Source organism: Gadus morhua, chromosome 15 (assembly GCF_902167405.1).
Source record: "Gadus morhua chromosome 15, gadMor3.0, whole genome shotgun sequence".
NCBI lineage: Eukaryota > Metazoa > Chordata > Actinopteri > Gadiformes > Gadidae > Gadus > Gadus morhua.
The window spans coordinates 1,887,231-1,909,388 of NC_044062.1; the positions used below are offsets into that span (position 1 = coordinate 1,887,231).

General features: G+C 42.0%; 3 protein-coding genes across 4 annotated transcripts; 2 read left to right on the forward strand and 1 right to left on the reverse strand.

The window, feature by feature from the left end:
* Positions 1–564: 564 nt before the first annotated feature.
* Positions 565–7,821, forward strand: pkd2l1 (polycystic kidney disease 2-like 1). Its single transcript, XM_030379430.1, has 15 exons — positions 565–964; positions 1,278–1,391; positions 2,322–2,449; positions 2,566–2,819; positions 2,972–3,196; positions 3,301–3,529; positions 3,647–3,817; positions 3,921–4,102; positions 4,199–4,319; positions 4,407–4,505; positions 4,589–4,710; positions 4,802–4,919; positions 5,023–5,153; positions 5,335–5,428; positions 5,530–7,821. The coding sequence occupies exons 1-14, from the start codon at positions 685–687 to the stop codon at positions 5,423–5,425; spliced, it is 2,265 nt and encodes a 754-aa protein (XP_030235290.1). The 5' UTR covers positions 565–684; the 3' UTR covers positions 5,426–5,428; positions 5,530–7,821.
* On the reverse strand, positions 6,722–14,691 carry tial1 (TIA1 cytotoxic granule-associated RNA binding protein-like 1). 2 transcript variants are annotated; one of them, XM_030379462.1, is made up of 12 exons: positions 14,521–14,691; positions 13,952–14,048; positions 13,253–13,351; positions 13,103–13,157; positions 12,909–12,996; positions 10,927–11,002; positions 10,552–10,660; positions 9,768–9,863; positions 9,573–9,657; positions 9,238–9,361; positions 8,861–9,096; positions 6,722–8,638 (listed from the first exon to the last, which is right to left on the reverse strand). In XM_030379462.1, the coding sequence occupies exons 1-12, from the start codon at positions 14,547–14,549 to the stop codon at positions 8,518–8,520; spliced, it is 1,215 nt and encodes a 404-aa protein (XP_030235322.1). In that variant the 5' UTR covers positions 14,550–14,691; the 3' UTR covers positions 6,722–8,517. The 2 variants fall into 2 exon arrangements, with proteins under 2 accessions (XP_030235322.1, XP_030235323.1); XM_030379463.1 differs by lacking the exon at positions 14,521–14,691 and adding an exon at positions 11,365–11,398.
* Positions 14,692–15,893: 1,202 nt separating this feature from the next.
* Positions 15,894–22,095, forward strand: bag3 (BCL2 associated athanogene 3). Its single transcript, XM_030379437.1, has 4 exons — positions 15,894–16,990; positions 18,619–18,990; positions 19,600–19,917; positions 20,047–22,095. The coding sequence occupies exons 1-4, from the start codon at positions 16,823–16,825 to the stop codon at positions 20,977–20,979; spliced, it is 1,791 nt and encodes a 596-aa protein (XP_030235297.1). The 5' UTR covers positions 15,894–16,822; the 3' UTR covers positions 20,980–22,095.
* The last annotated feature ends 63 nt before the right edge of the window (positions 22,096–22,158 follow it).

Genomic DNA, 22,158 nt, shown 5'->3' on the forward strand with positions numbered 1-22,158 from the left:
ACTAAGTGCTGGGTCAGAGGGCAGATGAACCCTGACACAGATGGTCATCATAGACTCATTAAGATGCCTCCATGAATGTTTGCATACAACATAAACACTTTGACAGCAAGCAAGACACCACACAAAAGATGGGCGGTCAAAATTGTGCTATGGTCTCTTGCTGGGAGAACAGTGGCTTTTATACTCTTATAAGCAAGCTGATTCACCGTCAACTGTTGGCAATGTGAAATACATTACTGTTTTTCCCGGATTTTTCCGAAAGTAAGTTGTAGATTTGATGAGACGGTGTGAGATTTGAACAAATATATTGTATAAACACATGCAAAAGAATAACTAAGCAAAAACTAAGCAGAATATTGGATTTTGGGTTTGATAAGAAAATGCATTGAACTCATAGATAGACAGAACCTGCCTGTGTGGTATATTGTATCCAAAGACAATGTTGAAAGTAAGTGTGCGTGTCACAGTGTTTCATAAGAGCGGCTCTGAATCGGACGAGAGGAACCTACAAAGGGCCGGCCGCCCCTCCCTCGCAGCGCTTATGTCATCACCCCTCTATGGCGCTTCCAGCAGCAGGTGTACAAAAGCCTCCCGCTCCTCAGCTGGGCTCCATTTGACCACCTCCCATCCCCAGAGAGACCCAGGACCCCAGAGACGCCCAGAGACGCCCAGAGCGGAGCGACCATGAGGAGCCTGAACAACCGGGCCGAGAGCCACCTCAGCGGACAGGTGGAGTGTGAGTTGGAGCGCGTGGGGCCCGGGGCCTGGGTGAACCAGGGCTACCGCGGCACGCCCCCGCCCCCGCCCAGGGCGGTGAGCACCATCTACGACCCCCAGCCCCTCTACCCCAGCCTGGGTCCGCTGGAGGGCGCGAGGGGCATGCCGGAGCCGGGACCCCTGAACTCGTTCAAGACCCAGCCAGAGGCCCCCAAGAAGCGGAGGGGCTGTTGCTCCTTCGTCAAAGGTCGGCCGCCTTCTTCGGTATTTTAGAGTACATTTGGGGAATTAAGTGTGAAATGAATCTACGTGAGCTACGGCCTGACACTTCAAACTTTCAAATGTACCAAAAATGTAAACCTTTTTAGTCTGACAAACTCAAGCTGAAGGAAATGTGAGGATGTTCCTTTTATAAACATGGGTCTAACTATTCCCTATCCAGAGAATCCATTTTTTTTTCAATAAAAAGGATACAAAGGTATAAAATGCATGCATGTTGCATCTTAAACCTCAGCTTACCTTGAGGTTACCGATCGTGATTGACTCCATTTTCTCTGCAGGGCTGTGGGGCACAACTCTGACCGAAGACAACTCGGACAACAGAGAGCAGTTCATGCGGACCACTCTGAGGGAGCTACTGGTTTATCTGGTGTTCCTGGTAGATATATGCCTTCGTAAGTGCACTTTGATTGTACTCACTTATTGTACGCACTTAATGTACGTTGTATTTATTCATAGTACTTGTGTAGCATCCGCAGTAGCTGCTATCACTGCTGTACAGGGAATGGGTTAGCCTAGCCATTGTTAGTACTTGCACTTGGTTCTATGAACATCTTTACTGTTCCGACAGCGATATATTGTTTCACTTCTTGTGACAAATGTACTTATTGTAAGTCGCTTTGGATAAAAGCATCTGCTAAATACCCTAAATGTAAATGTAAATAACCCCAATAAGCTTGTTTGTAAGGTTTTTTAGGGTTTGCCTGAGAATTCAAATAAAATGGTGAAGTTTAGTATTAAGTATCGAGTCAGTATTAAGGCTGCAAAAAACGTTTATTTTCCATTGTTGACTCATCTACTTAACGCCTTAATCCGAGATGATCGTCTGTCACTGCGATGTAGCGTCATCTGCCCAGGTTGTTACTGTGGTACACCTGTTGACCATGTTGATTTATCATCGCCTGATTGAGGTTGCCCACTAAAAGCCCCCCCCCCCCCCCCATTCAGCTTGAGCCATTGTCCGTCTGAACAGCACCAGTGAAAGGAAAACAGGGCCTGCTCGTTTGCTTTCCACTGATAAGAGCCGTGGCCTGAGCCATTGATGCTTTGTGCCGTTTAGGTTGACATTGTTTGATGAAGCTCTTTGCGTCCAGTCCCATACGTGCACTCTCCAAACCAATTAGTGCCTCTAATCTCAGCCGATCTGACTGCTGTGGCAGAGCAACATAACAGGGGTTGAATGGGGGCTTGCGTGAGTGAGTGTGTGCTCCTGACTTAGCCTTATCTTGGCCCCATTGAATGAGGCAACATTTAAAGATGAGCCTGAGCAAAGCATGATACGGAGCCGCGATCGTGCAAAACAATGTGCGCATGTTGTCTTTCAGTGACGTATGGAATGACCAGCTCAAGCACCTACTATTACACCAAAGCCATGACGGACCTGTTTGTGAGCACAAGCGGCGACGGCGGCGTGGCCTTTCAGTCTATTGACAGCATGAGCGACTTTTGGATCGTGAGTTCCTTGCATCTTCCAAAATACACTGGCATGAATTTAAATCGCCATTTTGTTTCGCCAATCCCGTACATAACCGTGCCCTTCCGAACCCCCTGCTTCTGCTCCTGTGACAGTATGCTAAGGGCCCCTTGTTGGATGGCCTCTACTGGACCAAGTGGTACAACAACCAGCCGCTGGCCAGTGGGGAGAGGTCCTTCATCTACTACGAGAACATGCTGCTGGGGGTGCCGCGAATGCGCCAGATCAAGATCAAGGACAACTCCTGCAAGGTCCACAGCGACTTCCAAGACGAAATCAAGGGCTGCTTCGACGTCTACAACGAGATCAAAGAGGACGACCAGGGCTCTCGAGACATCAACGGCACCGCGTGAGCTGACAGCTAACCGCGCTCCTCTTGACGTCTTTAAAGTGCATCGCTCATGCAACATTCAGTGTGTTGTAAGATTCTAGCTCCATGTAAGATTCTAGCTCGATGTTGATTGTTTTTATTTTCTGTGATGGACCCTTCTGCCTGATCAGCTGGACGTACCACACAGAGAAGGAGATCAACGGCTCTGCCCACTGGGGGTTGCTCACCTCGTACAGCGGGGCAGGCTTCTACCAGGACCTGAACACCACCAAGGCAGAAAGCGCTGCTGTGGTGGGCGAGCTGAAGGAGAACCTTTGGTTGGACCGAGGCACCAGAGCGGTCTTCGTTGACTTCTCCACTTACAACGCCAACATCAACATGTTCTGCGTCATCAGGTCAACGAGTCAGAGATTATTTGGACTATTTCGCGTTCACTTTCAACTGAAATATTGTTGATATAATCACTATTTTGACAAAAAGGGTTGATTTGTTTTTGCAGGTTGCTGGTTGAATTCCCAGCTTCTGGTGGCGCTATTCCTTCCTACCAGATAAGGACAGTGAAACTGATCCGCTATATCACCTACTGGGATTACTTCATACTGGGCTGCGAGTGTGTCTTCTGCTTGTTCATCCTCTATTATATTGTAGAGGAGATTCTTGAGTTGCGAATACACAAGTGCTCTTACTTCAAAAGTGTCTGGAACATATTGGACGTCGTTATAATAATGGTGAGTTTTCGAAGGGGCTTGTTTTGGCAAATATTGTCCAAAAAATATTGTGAAAATATCACATAGTTCACTATAACCCAAATAAACCTCATGATCTCTCTACCTTTCATTGTTCAGCTTGCCATCGTTGCGGTGGTGTTCAACGTTTTCCGCACCATCAAAGTAGACAAGCTGCTGGGCAAACTTTTGCAACAACCAGACATCTATGCCGACTTTGAGTTCCTGGCATTCTGGCAAACACAATACAATAATATGAATGCAGTCAACCTGTTCTTCGCTTGGATAAAGGTAAGAACCAACTGAATCGTGTGCAAGACCATCATGTCCATATCCATTCATTAAGAGATAGTGACTGTTCTATAGTTTCTTAATGTTCTGGTCTTCCCTACAGATTTTCAAATACATCAGTTTCAACAAGACGATGACTCAACTGTCCTCGACGCTGGGTCGATGTGCGAAGGACATCCTTGGATTTGCGGTCATGTTCTTTATCGTGTTCTTCGCTTATGCTCAGCTTGGTTACCTTCTCTTTGGGACGGAGGTGGATTCTTTCAGCACCTTCGTCAAGTGCATGTAAGAGCGTTGAGAGGGGCCGAATGGATAAATACACCAAATATTACATCAGGTTATTGTTAACATTATGGTTTACGCGTGTATTGTTGCATTTAGGTTCACACAGCTCAGGATAATCCTCGGCGACTTTGACTACAACGCGATAGAGCGGGCCAACAGGGTGCTTGGCCCCATCTACTTCTTCACCTATGTGTTCTTTGTCTTCTTTGTCCTGCTGGTAAGTTGAACCAGACCCTCTACCAGGCAGTAAAACAAACCTGAGAACGGGGTTCCCTTCCATTCATTCTGCCTATTTGCCTCCTAGAATATGTTTCTGGCCATCATAAATGACACGTATTCTGAGGTGAAGGAGGAGCTCTCATTGCAGAAAGATGATCTTCAGATTACGGACCTCATCAAGCAGGTAACAGCATCGTCCCCTGCTGTGAATGTTGAATGAAGCCCAACACCTTCTCTAAGTACAAATGCCCTCTCTTTGTAACGCAGAGCTATATGAAGACATTCATGAAGCTGAAGCTCAAAAAGGAGAAAATATCAGATGTCCACAAAGCACTACGATCAAAATCTGGGGAGATTGAGTTCAAGGATTTCAGAGAAACCCTGAAGGAGTAAGTCATGAAAACCAAGCAAATTTAATAAGAGGCAGCTTCAATACTATCACATTGAACCTAACCGTGGAACTACTTCATGTTCTGCAAGGATGGGACATGCCGACCATGAAATCTCTGCAGCCTTCTCTCGGTTCGACTACGATGGTAACCAAGTTCTGGACCGAGAAGAGCAAGAGAGGATGAAGGCCGAATTGGAGGAGAAGAGGGTTTGTACCTGATTCTACGTTCATACATCTCACATGGCGAATGGGATGTCAATTGTACAGGAGAAGTTTCTGTTTGAATCTTTCTTGTTTGCGTGTTGCTCAGGAGGCTCTCAGTGCTGAACTCAACCAGCTCGGGAGGGATTACGATAAAGGTTCAGAGGAGGAGACGTCCCTTAACACAGCGCAGAAGGAAACATCCAATCAAACCACGGTGGAGCATAGGGAGATTCAGAGGTGAGATGACCATTATTGAGACTACCCGTAGCATTGTACTTCAATTCAATCATCCAAGACTTGGAATGCATTATGTGAATATAACCACACCCATTAGCACCCAAGGAATGAAAGTCTTGGTTGCTCTTAATGTGCTATGAACAATGCAAGCCAAACTAACAAATCTTTCTCTGGATAAAAGGTTGTCCAGACAGGTTGTTCAACTGGAAAGCTCTATTTCAGCCATTGTGCCGCAAATTGACATGATTATGAAGAAGCTGGGATTTAAGTAAACGGTAAGGAAATCAATGGGATATGTTCGATATTATGTTATTTGGATTCTTCTTGTATGGATCTGAATTTGAACTTGTATTGTGTGCCTTTTGCCTTTACCCAGGCCAGAACAATGAATTTTACTCAGATGCCAATTTCTCAGCTCAAACAGATAGTTGGATTAAACAGAGAAACCTTACCGGAAGCAGTCCCTTCAGTTCATTATGCATAATAATATGCTCCTCATATGTAACCCAAGTAGAACTTACTGTCTATGATTCTCAAATTTGACCTCCCTGTAGGAACATGATGTTCTTTTGAGAAGTATGACAGTAACAGTTCTTTGCAACATTTCAATGGTGTTTACCATTTTGCATTCACTTCAGCTTGTATCTTGGAGCATGAACACAATTGAACAGTAGTCCAATCAATACTAAAAGGAAATCGAGTGCATTATTTTAAGAACCATATTCAATAGCATAAATCAATATTCTTCTATAAAATACTTAAATAGCCTTCCACAAATTACAAGCAAGCATTATGTGCATGTAGGCATTTTAGGTTATAGGTTATATATTAATGCAGTGTGGTAGATTTAAAACAATATTATTATGTGGTTAGCTTGGATTGCTTTTGCTGTCTTTACAATATTCAATATGATGTTTGTTTATTATCTTGCTATTTCCACACTAGTACAAAGATTAAATAACTGTATGCTAGGGAAGCTTTAGCTCAAATTGATATCTTACAAATGAATGTAATCAATGTTAATGCTACATTCGCCTTTGTCAATTCACTGTGGCGCGGCTATCTCTGAGTATATTATACATACTTGCTAAAAACACATGAATCAATGTACAGGATTTCTAAATGCTTACGATTGTGTTTATTATTCTGTGTATGTAGTGCATGGTTAACTGTTTATGTTTTTGTGATGTGGATAAGTTAGCCAAAATACTAGACTATTTATGCAATGTCTATTTGTAATGAGATAGTCTTGCATTAACTTGAAAACTTTGTCCAAAATCTAAATTCGTACGATTTTGTACTACTTGAATTTGAACATACAGGTACGTATATTTTTTGCCTGAGGCAAATCAGCACAATATTCATAATACAATAGCTTTAATGTTTACCCTCTAAAAATTGCACATTTGTATGAATTATTACACAAAAATCTTTGACTGTATATGTATTGTATATAAATGTGTTATTTTCCCAATAAGAGAACAGACACATTCTAAAGTGAATTAATAGATTGATGGTGGTATTTTACATTCATATGGGAAGCATTAAATAGAATAAATGTTCATGAATAACATGTTTCAAAAGTTCCTTTATTTTGGATGGGTTATTTGTGTCTTCTGTTTGAATGAAATGTTACAAGTTATCCAGTAGTGCGATCCAATTCAGCATTTGAATTTCAACTGTCACAAATAAACTTGCTATTACATTCAATTTTTTAAGCATCAGATATATTACATGTCAAACATGCAATTCCAACATAAACATTGTCCATTTCCTTGTACTCTCTAAAAATGGCACAAATAACTACAATGGGGAAACTTTCGATTTGAAATTCACCTGAAATTGCAATGAACCTAATTATTACAATTTGCACACATTGGCAATTATGGCGTATCCATAAATTATATTGCTAAATTCTATGAATGGAAATTAGATTACCTACATTATGTACATAATCGTCCACTTTTTTAAAGGGTTTATATTTACAAATCCACATGACCATGTTCAGTTGTTGCTTTTTAACACAAAAGGAGCTACTTTTATAAGACTGTACATAATGGCACACAAATTCAAATGATAGGACACAAATAACAAATTATTATAGCATTCCCAACTGCTATTATAAATGCTTCAGTCTAAAATGCTTCTGGAAGTTTGAACAGCTAAACAATGGTTGAATGTGAATTCAGTTTGAACGAAGGATGACATAAGGTCGAATCATTGAAGAAATTGATTCAAAAAATAAATTAAAGAAAATATGGATTTAGTCCTGGAGAGTTACCTTCGTGAACCATCTTATAATCATGTAAAACACCAAGCAAATTTATATGAAGCATTGTTTTTTCCTTTTGATAAAGGGGATAAATCATGACGTCAATCACAATGGCTAGTTTACAGATTATTGTTCGAAATTAGTTATTCTGTGTATATAAAAAAAACTGATTTAAAAAGGGAGCCTTTACAATTTTCTGTGAAGGGAATCAATGTCACAGGAATAAACTACCATTTTAGATCCAAGGACAAACACGGGAGACAAATCCCAGAAAGAGTTCAAATCATTATCTGTACAAAAGGTTTTTGGTTTGGGAGAAAAACAGATGGGAGTTTAAGCTATTTACATAGTATGCATACACCTCACATATTCTGGCCATGACCTATGAGATAGAGGCAAAATCTAAAATTGAATAAACAATTTCCAACTTTTTCCAACTTTTGGAATTTGAACATGCAGGTAGGTATATTGTGTTTAAACCTGCGTTGTTGAATTTCCTTTCTTCTTTTATGGCTCCTCTTTGAGTGAACACAGATCATCTGGTTGTCTGTCCCTGGACCAAGTGCCAACATTAAAAGGTGTTTCCACATTTAAGCCTTCATATCATATCGGGTAAAAAAAAAGCGTTGAATACTCGAACACTTAATTATTACACAATATATATTTATATATAAATGACCTGAAACTACGGGTGTTTTAAAGTGTAATTAATCCTTATCTGAAATCCCCGCTAAGCGATTGTCAAAGCCCAAATGTATCTTGTTGGTTTAGAGGCATTGAAGAATTTTTAACCAAAATGTAACCAAGAGATAATCTTAAAAAGCATGGAGAAAATGATTACGCAATGTACACCTTAAATAACCGGGAGGTGGCTTCTTGTGTTGTCGTTTTGTACAGCGATACCATGTATGCGTGTGTGTTCGGGTGGATTCTTATTATAAAGCAAATTAACTCCTGATCTGCTGTTTTACAGTAACAACAAACATTACTCTAAAGCCTTTGAGACTAGAGCTCCCTAAACGTCGTCCCTATAGCACCAGTGTCAGGAGGTTCCCCTCAGAGCGTGGACGGTGTGGTGGGTGGGGGGGGGGCTCACTGCGTCTGGTAGCCCGCCATGCTGAAGTTGGCCAGGTTGGCCAGGTCTGCTGGGCCCGGCTGGCCCTGGGACGGGGCCGAGCCGAAACCTCCCACCCAGGCTGGGGACAGGGCCTGCCTGGAGCGGCAGGGACGGGCAGATTCAGACAGTTACAGAGTTATCTCGAAACGCATCCTATCATCATTTAATCCTAGTTCAAACATAATCCAAACAGGTGGGTTTAGATTGAATGTAAGAGAAAGAAGTCTCGTAACGAGCACAGGAAATATACAATTCGCAATTATGACTTATTTATTTAATAGTCTATGCAAGGTCATTCGATAAACACCAAGGGCTTACTCCACTCCGAAGCCTTGCTGGTTCCACGTCTGGCCGTACATGCCGTAGGAAGGGACCTGCCATCCGTTGGATGTGTACTGTCCATACTGCTGCTGCTGCTGCTGCTGCTGCTGCTGCTGCTGCTGCTGTTGATGATGCTGTTGATGCTGCTGTTGTTGTTGCTGCTGCTGTTGCTGCTGGGGCTGCTGTGGGCTTCCATACAGCTGGTTCCACTGCCCCCACTGGCCAAACTCCACCTGGGGGGAGACACAGCATCGGTGGACTTCAATAGAAAAAATCGATTACGTTTCTTAACCTGTGACTCTTTCTACTGCGTCTCGGGAGATTTTGTCTGTATTGACTGAAGACCAGTCCTCAGAACTAAACATCCCGTCTACCTGTTGTGGACTTTTGGCCATATCGGGGGACTCCTTGCCCCAGTAGCATTTCACGAGATGCCCCTCGATGGTCGTGCAGTTCACCGAGACAATGGCATGGGCGGCGCTCTCATGAGAGGAGAACCTTTGAGGACAAATGGTGGTGGGGTTCAGTATTTTCACCTCATCTACTTCAGGCTATCTATGAATCCGGGGTTATAATCAAACAGAGTACTTGTTTAATACAGGATAGATGCCCATGAAACAGAACCCCGGTACGGGTGCGCTATTGATTGCTGGCAATTGTAAATATTGTGCTGACATCTAGAGGCTATTTTGTGCACTGGAGGTCGTACCTAATGAAAGAATATCCTTTCTCAGGAAAGACTCTGATCTCCATGATTTGCCCGAATGGTGAGAAGGTCTGTCGCATGAGGTGCTCTGAAAGATTCAACATCAATTAGTGTCACAAGCGGTTCGGCGACCTATAGATATATATTGACAACTTTACGTCACGCAAAGTGTTTCAAGAGGGGGCTGTGGGTAGTTGCCTGTGAGCCCTGACTGGATGCCTCCACAGTACACAGTGCAGTTCTGTGGGCTGGACTGGCTCATAACATCCTCGAACCTCAGCTGCTTCGACCCGTCTGCAATGAAAAGAAAAACACCCATTGGAAAAAACTAGAGCTGTCAGTTAAACGCGTTATTAATGGCGTTAACACAAACCAAATTTAACGGCGTTAAATTTTTTATCGCGCGATTAACGCAATTATTTTATAAAAAAAAAAAAAAAAACTTTTTTTTTTTTTTTTTCTTTGGCTCAAAACAAAGAAGCAGTAGCCTGACTGCTATGTTCAAATGACATTTGTTCAAAGCAGTCGTTTAATTGCACTATAGGCTCTTTTTTTGTATCGTCCTGTTTTGATCAGTGTATATGCCAATGTTGTTATCAATAAAAAATCATTTGCACAAGGCAAGCCGATGCACTTCACCATGTTGATAAGAGAATTAAAATGAGAAGAATTACAATTTGATTTGACAAAAAAATCAAGGGATATTTAGCATAGAAAAATAATTTGCGATTAATTAGAGTTAACTATGACATTAATGCGATTAATCACGATTAAATATTTTAATCGCTTGACAGCTCTAGAAAAAACTCTATGACAAAGACCAAACCATCTTCTTAACCTTGAAATGTAAGCCCACAGTGCAGGATTCAAACGCTGATCTTTAATTTGTACGCCATTTCAAGTATTAATTTGGATGTTTTCTATAGTAATGAACCAGGGTGCCATGGGGTGACCCCGGGTGCGGCCTAGAGAGACGACTCACTGTCTGGGATGCTCTTGGGGGCTGGTGGCTTGCGCGTTGCCCAGTTGGTTCTGATCTGGCGCCCTCCGAGCCACTGCCCTCCCATTTGACCGATGGCGTTTTCTGCATCCTGGAATTTAAAATCAAAGCTAGTTCCACTACATCTATGTACAGCATTGTAACGTTTTAAAAGCTACCATTGCTATTCCTATCTTTCTTATGTCACAATGAGAACATTACTTGTTATTATTTGAGCAAATTAACTCATAAACTAAATCTATCACTCAACATGCCCTTTAATTTGAAATATGTTAAATGTTTTAATATATATTGTAGAATGCAAAAAGCAGAAAAGAGAAATAACCTTTGTGTTGCGTTCTTGCCCTGGAGCCTTACCAGTTTGTTGTAGAAGGACACAAATCCATACCCCTTTGATTTGCCTGTCGTCATGTCCTTCACAACACGCGCGTCACTGGAAGCAAACAGCAAAACAATGTCAGCACGCTTCATTGGGAAGACTTTCTCCTCAAAGAGGAGCCACGCAAACATACTGAACAGTAACTCCTCTACATGTTCCTACATCGTAACTGTACGTTGACTATTTTAGCCCTGGACTGACCACTGGTGTGTAAGACTAACATCAGAGCAACACTTATAAAAGACCAACAAGAGAACAGAGTACAATTACATGCAGCCTACACTGTTGGTTCAACATGTGTTCTGTATGTTGTTCTAAGGATTCCCTGGTCAACAGAGCACCACCGCCTTGGTCAACTTTCACACTAGTAGACTATTGAATTCAATTCACAAAAAGGAATACGTTGTAAGGTTTACCATGCATTCTTAAAATCTGCTGTTGGTGCTCGTCCTAAAAATAGAAATATATAAAAAATATATATCAAAGAGAAAAAAGGAATTAAACGGCATACATGGCCTGTTAACAGATTTCTTTATTTTTCCTGGTCAATTCTTTACCACCAATATGGAGTTTGGGGGAGCTGCAAATTTTGAGAAATTGACAATTTCAGAATTTTTGTGGAGGAGCAATGCACTACAAACAGTACTATGCAAATCAAAATGAGACAGGTCATACATAAATTTAGAGTGTTATAGTTAATCTAAACTAGGTCATGTTAATAGACAGCATCTACAATAAAGACATATGGAAAATAGAATAGAGGAAAAAAAACTACATCTGAGTCTCCGAGTGCACAGTTCCTTGCTGTTAGCTTCAAGCTCCTTTCCAATCCTATGAGCATTTCTGTAAAATAACCAGAGTGCTATTACTTCACTGAGATCCACAACTGCAGGTAAGGTGAAAGCTTTTCAGGTTCATGAAAAGATCGAATTTTGTTGACAATCAAGACAAGTTACTTACCACAACCTAAATATCCAAATAATTCCATATTTACATCAAAAAATGTGTATCTATATAATGACTGATATTAATGTTAAGATAATCGCTAATCAAATTAGGTTATGCATTTGAAAATGTATGGTAACTACACGGGTGTAATATAGCACATACCAGATGTGTAATTTTATACATGCATTATATCCTATTAATCTTGACATTAAAAGGTGCTGTAGATATATTTTAAGCTTTATCATTTTTGTGTATTTTTTTTTTGGAAATGCCACAGACATCATCTGTCATCAGGTATAATAAGCTATTATTCTCACGGCCCCTGCCTCTGAAAGCCATTTCAATTTCAAGCCACGTTCAGCTAATTTCTGACCAATCAGGGCATTCCTTCCCTGAATGCCGGATCCATCTTGCCTGTCAATCCCAGGTCCAAGTATTTTTGGGTTGTGTAGTTTCAAAATATTGCTCTCGTGCTCTTTTCTGTGCTTTAGCACCTAAAAACGGATTAATCTATCTAACCTACAGCACCTTTAAGCACCTCTAACAATTAGAAAAAAAGATATTCATTGACAAGTCAATCGGGATAAACACCTGAAAGACTTTAGATCTTCCAAAAAATTGAAAAAACTAAAGAAAAAACCCTCTTTACATTTTCTGTGAATAATGTATACATACAATTAAACTAGCTTGGCTACAACTACAATTGATCAATTAGCACTGTGAGTGAAACAAAATTTTCTCCCACGTCATTATCCCGGACATCATTATTTATCTAATTGGTAATTAGTAAGTAGTGATGCAATATGATCGCAAATTTAATACAATTAAAATGCAGACTCTGGTGGTTAAGGCAGGGAGAGTGTTGGTTGAAACCAGGCCACAGGTGTAAAGAATCATAATGGTAAAGCATCACGTCAAAGTCAAAAAGAAGAGAGGGCAGTTTCTAGCAGCCTGTGAAAAGAAATGCTGTTCACTATGCAAACAACAGAGAGCAAACTTTGACAAAACTTACGAGATTTTCCCGAAAGGTGTAAAAGCAGCTTTGACATCATCTGTTGTAATCTCAGGGCTCAAATCACCCACAAAAACATGGAAGTGATCTGGAAAATAATAATCACAACAGTGTAAAAACGTTCAATTTCTGGTAAACAAAGAGCCATCCAGCTAAAGCTATCTAGCAAGAGAAGGTTTAAGGTAAATACTTACTGGACGTGTCTTTCTTTTGGGTACTTGGAGTGGTGGCCCAATTCACTTTAACCTCCTATAATCAAAAAATTACGTTGTTTACAGAAATCAAGCATTGCACTAAAGGAAGGAAGGACCTTTTAGATTAAACCTCGGGACAAAATGACATACCTTTCCCAATATCTTCCTTCCATTCATGGCTGCTAGGGCTGCAGCAGCATTTCTGTGCTCGAAAAACTCCACAAAGCAATATGGGTCATTGCTCGTATGCTGTTGGAGAAAACTAAGCTGTAAAAACTGTTCTCCTGAAAGTCCACATCCTTTCAAAGCTATTGCTTTAATAGATGTGTGCATATTTGGTGTTAGTGTAGTTTTATATATTTTCTGTTGCAGTTATTATTTGATTATTGTGTGATTCATAAATTTCCCCATAAATAGGATCAGTGAGAATGTGGCAGTTTTAGTTAATATTGGATAACTTAAATATTGTAGTGAAAACAATATAGAAAACAAAGCACACCTGGGCTGTTACATGCCTGTCATACAAAGAGTAAATAATCAGACTGACGGCTACTACAGATAAGTTAATGAACCCAAGATGTTTTGAGAATCTCAGAATAACCGCCTACTTATTTGATGCAAAATGACAAACAGAAAATACGAGAAGAAGACAAGTTCAGAACCCAAAACATGTTTTACAAACCGTTATTAAATCTTTAACAATATCAGTTAATCAAGTCAATACGTATTGACTTGTGTCAATACGTGTATTTGAGGGGTTTTGACAGATGGCATATCAGGCTTATATTCCGATTGTAATTTATCTTTATATTACAGCCGGACATTTGGTACTCAAAGTATAAGACTTACCTCAGTGATCATTTTGCAACTTTTACAAGTACCTATCTGGGAAAATAGCTCCAGAATCAAAACTTCTGTCACATCTTTAGAGAGGTTACCAACATACCTGGGGAAACACAAGGTTAAACATTGCAGGCGATTAAAGCATCAGTAGTGTCTCATCTTAATGTGATTGAACTCGTGTTTAACCAACACAACCCACTTAAACATGTGTTTATTGCCAGCTCTGGGATGCGTCTCTATTGACCCAGACAAGAGCTCAATAAATAGCCCTAGCTTAAGACAATGATTTAGCAATTAACCAAACACTTAGCGGGGTATTCCGGTGTAGTCTAGCGGATAACGCACACCAAACCAGGTCAGCACCATAGCTAAATACATGTTCATTAGACACCAATCGCTATACAGCTCAGCACGTTGTAATAACCCCCCTGTTGTATTTGTAACTGTTTAAACGTGGAGCTAAACCTCCACCTCCCAACACTTCGCTAGCTAGCAGATTATGGTGCATCGATAAATGGCCAAGCAAACATTATAAACTCGACATGCATCGGACAGAGCTACCCGCAGTGACTTACAGGGTTTTGGGGTAGCTATCGTCCTCCATTGTCACTAATACAACCTTTGTAAGACCGTTATTAACTATCTACAATGCCAAAGTTATGCGTGACTAAAACAACCAGCTAATAGCTTAGCGGCTAGCGGACGGGCGATATCGGAGCACGTCACCACACGTCAGCACACGTCACATAGGGGCTGGTAGTATTTTTCGATTTACAAATTTGATCTTTGTGAATCCTTTTGTCAGTACTGAATACATGACAGTTAGGACAGGTGAGCAAGGTCTCCAGTCTATGTGAACTTCTATTAATTCGCCGTTTATATATGTTTAGGGATTCCCAAATGCATGATATGTAGATACCCTACTGGGTGGCAGGAAACTCCCATTGAATGAAGTTGATGAAGTTGACTCTGAAATCGGGACATTTTACCGATTTGAACCATACATTCAACTATGTAAACCAATAAGACCCTGATAACTTGTTGAGATACTGCTACTTATCAGAACCTACAGCCTCCACACCCTTGCTATAGGATATGCTCCTAAGGAACTGCTGCTGAACTTCCAGGAGGTCAGGTAATAGATCCATGGGTCACGGTCCAGCTCCAGCCCAATGCCTTCCATGACCATCAGATGTATATGAGCCAGGGCCTGGTGTTGGAACTTCCTGGGTTTCTCTCAAGAAGCTGATTTGATGCTGCTTCTGCCCCTGTCGTCCCTCTCCAGGGTCCAGCTGAAGTGCTATTCGTCATTGCCCTATGCAGAGAGTTGGAGGCCACATTCCAAATGGACGATGAAATGAAGGGGTTGGATTTATCCAAAGTATTTACATGTAAATTTTGACGGGTCTACGCATGGAGCTGACATGAGATATGCGAAAGTGTCCTGACGGTTGTCAAACCAAAAGTGGTGGGGAGGATCATGTTTCTGCTTTTCTTAATGATCGGGATATACATCGATTGGTAGATTAATTGTCTTCACAAGTCAAATCTGTATAAGTATTAATAACGTTCATGTTACAATATACACTATGACATAACTCAATAGGAGGACAGAGACTGGGTATGTTTGTGAAGGATCCAAATGATGCCATTGCAATCATTACACAAAATCAGTTATCAATCCACAATTGATCCCCTCCCCCGGTAATCAAGCTACACATTAACTGACGGTGGAACAATCTAGTTAATACCAGATCATGCACTGAACAGTCAACAGCATGAGTTGACTGCATACCATCGTATCAGCTAGCCGCGAGTGGGCGGACAACTGTAAGTGGGCGGGGCTTATATACACAAGTGGGAGGGACTTGTTAATTCCCACGTTTGATTTGTCAACTGGCGGCTTCTTAGGAAACCTATGTTATGTGGATAAGAGTAAATTATGTGACGGTAAGACGTTTTGGGTAAAAGTGTGTGAACTTTTTATCTGTGTAGTTTAATTCATGAATAGGTAACATTCCATCAAAGACTGGCACCTTAAGTTGTGAAAAACCTCATCATGGGGTAGGTTGCCAATGTTTTTTAATTGATTTTCTTTTCCAATTAACAGTATTATCCCAAAAAAAATGGATTTGCTTAAAAATGTATGTGATATGTATTTCCATGTAAACAATTTGCCCTTTAAACATATTGACATAGGCTACTACATACTACAAGTATCAACGGTGTTGATACTATTGGGCGAAGTTCTGAAGTATTATATTAAGAGTTAGATTCTGTATAAATTAATATTATTGGAGCATACTTTGGGAACATGGCCGGAGATTTGTTTTAAGGCGTTGTCCCCTTCCGAGGACTCCTTCGTCAATGGTGGATTGGGTTGTCTGTCAGGCATTCCTTTGTTTTTGTCTTTTGTCGTTTTGTTTTATAAGAGACTTCCAAACGGCTGTGCTCTGCAGCCGCAGCAACAACGAGTTGTTCGGCGCAAAGTCACAGAGCCAACGATTACTGGGACGGATGGGAAGGAGAGCGGAAGGATTGATGATGAGGAGCAGCAGGTGTCCCTGAAGGACCCGCAAGATGGAGGAGGAAGAGCGGCAGGTGTTCCTAGGAGCGTCAGGAGATACGGGAGGGGGATGAGGACAACGAGAACCCTTTCTGATCATCTTCGAGCACCGAGAAGACATGGACACGCTGAAGCCCCGCCCACTTGCGGTGTCCCAATGGCTCGGGTCTGCAGAGATACAGCCTCGGTTCGACGCCCCGAACAGATCGCGCTATTTCGAGAAACTTCCAGCCCCTTTCTGATACGTCATTTAAGGAATCTTTAAAGAGTCCGTTGCATGTAGGAATGTCTCAGTACCTAAAGCCAGCGACATGGACAGCGTAAGGACACAGTCACCGATGGTAGCAATGGCAAATAACAACGACCCACTGCCTTTTGGATGGGAAATTAAAATAGACCCACAGACGGGTTGGCCTTTTTTTGTGGATCATAATAATTGCACAACAACCTGGAATGACCCTCGGCATGATGTCAAAAAGGTATGAGACTCGGTCTATGAAGTTGATTGTTTTTTTTCCCCCTTATTACGACAGTCGATTTCAATTATAGTTTCAATGGCCCTTAAATTCCTATTTGGTTGTTTGGGTTATTGACGGGTTACCAAGAGTGTATTTCAGCTTTATAATGTGATATGTTGTTGACCTGAAAGGACTGGCAAAGGTCTGTCACAATTCCGTTATAGGCCCCCGCGACAGCAACAGCTCATAAGCCTATTATTACTAGTATTGCTCCGATATATTCTGGTCGTGTGATCTAAGCGAATGATTGCTAGATGACGCACGTTGCAGTATGTAAAGAGCGCCTGTGAGTGCGGGCTATAGACGTGTCGGAAATGTTTCTGCCCGTCGTTGTCTGGTTTGGAGAAACTTTTTTCCTTACAAGGATTGAGTCTGTCTGTTTACGTTGGGCCTTGTGAAATATTAGAAACGGTCAAGGTTTTAATAATATGAAACATGGTTACACATTTATGGACATATCGTTACGGCACAATCCTCAGATTGAGGTGGCATCGATCTGTAAAATAGCAGGTTTTGGCGAGATCCATTCCGGCCGTCCAAACTTAGTGTCACGAAGAATCTGCTGGAAAGACACAGCTGTCAGGGGATAAAAATGGTGCAGTGTTTCACGCAAAAGAGACTACAGCGTCCCACAGTGAAATGGCAGAGGGCAAAGGGTCGTTCAGAGTTATTTTCCAACTTTTTCTTAGAGAGTTTAACTTGTGTGAATGTTTTTAACATGGGCTTCCATGTATTCTCTCAATGAACTGAAACAGAACTTGAAACAGTGTACTTATAAATATACCATGCGCAATAAGTGGTGTGCTATCAATAGACCCGTTGCTTATGAGCTTCCCTCCCCGGTTGTCATTAACAGGTGTCTTGTGAACTCTCTTTTGTGTAGCCCTACACTGTAGGACACGCCAAAAGAGACCAGGAAAAGTTCAGTGCTAATTGCTCAAAAACCCATAGTAAGAATATATAAGGTCTTTAGATCTTTAACGTAGTCTTTTCCATTGACTATGCATATGTGGTTGTTTTTTGTTTCACATGGTGTGACATAGGCCTACACATGAACATTTTAACCAATGTATTTTGTAACAGTTGTTTGGATTACACTTCCAGTATATGCACATATGTTTTTGTTTACCCTCCTGTGCTCCTTTAAGAAGTTAACACCATTTTTACATAGCAAATACATTCTTGGACACATTCTTCAGAGATTCCCTTCAGATTGCCCAGCCTTTGGTATCAAGCGATGTTGTATTTCTTAGTACATTCACGAAGAATCAAGGTTCATCAGCAAATATGTCTGATGTTGGCAGGATTAGATGTTCTTGTACCACATTATGTGGATTTTGATTTTCACTTTTGGCAATTTGGCAAAGCAAAGCTGCTTTGGTCTAAATACTGTCTAATTACTAATCCTCAAGACATTACTTGGCTGATATTGACGTATCTTTAAAGTCAACAGGGTTGGCTTCTCAAATGCTGCATTTAGCATAAAATATTAAAGATTTTGGAAGACCACTCTTCCCTTCCTTTCTAGGACCTCAATGTATTTTATATTCTTCATTATATTCTACATCAATACCCTGCCTTTCTTTCAGGTCAGCCAGCTGAATCTAAACGGACCCAACGTCCCCCCAGATCCAAGCCCCCAGGAGGGGCAGAAGGCCTTTGTGAGAGAGATGAAGCACCCCACCCTACGCCAGGGGTACGTCCCTATCCCCATCTTTCACGAGGGTGCCGAACTCAGACAGCAGCATCAGCAGCAGCAGCAGCCGCAGCAGCAGCAGCTGCAGCAGCCGTCTTTTGCCTACATCCAGCCGAGCTCCACACAGAACGTCCGCACGGACGGGCGGACGCCGTCCCCGACGCCAGGGCTCCACTGCCGGCCCAGATCCCCCCTCCACGGGCCTCCCGACTGCAGCTCCCCTGAGCCCAGCAAGTCCTGCTCACCCACGTCCCACACCACTGAGGTAAGGCTGCAGCTCAGACACTGGCGCGTTCTCCACTCACCCTAAGGTACACAGGTGCATTATCTGGTCCGGAATGTAGAGAACAATCTATTGATTTGTTTAAGGTCAAAGGTTGGACGCATGGCGAGGCTGGACCGTGAAATTCTTGGGGCATGGAAAGTAACAAATACGTTGGAAGGAATAAGCAAGAAGATATCCAATTATTAATTAATTATTAGTATACATTTTTGTACCAATACAAATGTTTTATTCATTTTAAGTCATATACATTGAATACTAGTGACCACTTTTTCATTTGACTAAATTTCTTAGATGTTAACAGCTGCAATTTGAACTTTTTGTAATTAATTGATTAGTGTCTCATTTTTTTTAAGTGCCAGTGCATAGTGTCCCCTGGTTACCTTTTAAATCTTCTCTTTTTATTTTATTTTTTTTGCTTTATTTTAAATCCTACAGTCATTGTATTTGAACCCTTTTCTTTTTGCCTGAGGCCACTTCTTTGTTTATTGCGCTTAAGCACTCTCTTGTGAAGCACTTTGGTGCGTCTCAGCCGTCTGTAATTGCGCTATAGAAATAAAAATGTGACTTGACATGACTTTTATTTTGAAGGTTTACAACGTCCCTTTCCACCAACCGGCGAGACGCAGCAACGCAGGTCTTCAGGCCGGCTACATCCCCATCCCTGTCATCCACGAGAGCAGCGGAAGCCCAGCCCCGTCCCAGTCATCCCAGTTAAACCCCACCGTCTATTCCCAACGCCTGCCCTACTCCGAGCACCAGCAGCCTTTCCATAGGCCACAGCCAGAAGAACGGACTAGCCATTGTGGGTCCATGCATCCCCCCCAACATCGTGTACCCATTCACCACCCACAGATTATAAGGAGTCAGTCTCCTGCTGTGACACAAGTGATGGGAGAGCGTCCGCAGGTAACAAATAAAAGAACAATAAAAAGTCCCTTCCATGGCACGTTACAGTTGAAGAGGGTCATGACCAACACATGTCATTTAAAGAGCATACTCTCCAGATGGTTAACCATGTGTCCCCTATTTCCGTAGGTTCAGCAGCACATATCAAGAGAAGTACCTGTGAAGATTGAGCAGGAAGCATTTACCAGCCAGCAGAAGCCAGAGAAACCCCAATCACCACAGTCTTTCGACATGGAAGTTGACAGCGAATCGTTTCCACCTCCACCTCCCCCTGTCCACTTCCATGAGCCGACGCGACAGCAATGGCCGCAGGCCCAACAAGCCCAGTATTCACCACAAGCTCAGTATTCACCACAAGCCCAGTATTCACCACAAGCTCAGTATGCACCAAGGTTCCCACAACCGCAATCCCCGCCACCACATGAGTTCCAAATGTCCCCGCTGCCGCCCCCTACAGTTATTCACCCACTTGTACAACAGCCCGAAGCACAGCCTGAACCTCAGCCTGAACCTCAGCCTGAACCTCAGCCTGAACAACAGCCCGAACAGTTGTACGCACCTCCTCCGCAGTTCCAGAAGCCCCAACCACCACCGCAGCAAACGGCGAATATCACAGTCCAAATACCCCCTAAATCAGAACCCCAGGACCCTGCTCCGGCAAGTGTCCCTGCTGCTAAGGTCAGCGAGGAACCGGCGGCCCCGGGACCAGTCCATCCCGGGCTGGCCAAGGTGCAACTGATCGTGGACAGGGTCTCCAAGCTGGAGCAAGAGGTCCGATGCTTTGACGGCAAGAAGAACGACAAGAGATACTTACTACTGGAGGAGAATTTAACCAAAGAGCTTTTAGCACTGGACTCTGTAGACCCAGAGGGACGGGTGGACGTTCGACAGGCGAGGCGCGACGGCGTCCGCCGGGTTCAAACGATACTTGAGGAACTGGAGCAACTGGACGAGCGACTGGCCACACCCGCCCGGATGCCCTCATCAGAGGGCCTGCCGCAGAAAGACGAGCCTAGTATGATGGTGACGGGAAATATTGAGGCTTCGAGGGAGATATCTTAATGACTTGCACAGTGGTCAAACCAAGAGGACAGAAAGATCAAATCAAAATATTGGAAGTTTGTGTTTATCTGTCCCAGTCTACTGTCCCCCTTCCTCCTCACGTTACACAACAGTTCTAACCTTTGCATGCAGTGAGTACTTAACAGTGTTGGTATTTCCTGGCATTCACCACATACATAATGGTGGCTCAGTACAATTATGTTTTAAAGCCAATGTAGCTGCCTTTCTTTGTAGTGCCATTGGCACCACATTAAGGAAAGCTATCCGAATCACAGTGTTGAGGCCTTTTTTGATGAAGACTGTGGTAAGAGTCTTTGTATATGTGTAGTTGCCTTTTGTCTTGATCACAAAACAGCTAAAGACAGTACGTTTACAATTGGAGGAGCACCAAAAGGATCATCGTGTGTTAGCTGGGGTTGTCACGCACGTACAAACTGCAAAATCTCAGCCAGCAAGAAACCATTTTTCATTGGCAGCCTAATTGGTATTTTTCTGAGCTGCTTTAGATAGGTTTAGTAGATGCTGATTTCGATGCATTACCTATTCTACTGTATGCACTTTTGACACTCTTGAATTGTAACATGCTGAAAGATCAACATTTGTTTGAAATACTTCAGTCACACAAGTTTTGATTGTATTGTTGAGTGTTTTTTCGTGAACATTTCTAGTTGTTATTTGGAAATATAATATTGCTATATTTTGAACAAGGTAAGAAACTAATAATTTGTGCTTCTTTGGAACATTTATCAATGCATAGTTATGATGGATGTGGATGTAAGCTGTGTGTATGGGACAATCAACCCGTGCTGTTCTGTAAGAATCACGGATAGAGAGCACAGAGAGATATCAAAGAACCCATATGTAACAGAATAAATAATGCAAAGGTAATGAAAGATAAGTCTTCAGAGGCTTTTACCCTTTTTGAGATTCCTACTGTAATGCAATTATGTTGCAATGTGAAAGGTAATATTTTTCGGAAAATGCCATCTAGTTTTTGAAAGAATCATATGGAAAATGTTTGTATTACTAGTATTTACCACATCATTTGAAGATTGGATTATTGTTGAAGGCAATGGACGTTGTTATTGTTCCAAATAAAACTCTAACTGACATAAATTGCTTATGAGTGATAATGTTATATAACAAATGCATAATACACGATAAAGGATCCTGCAAAAT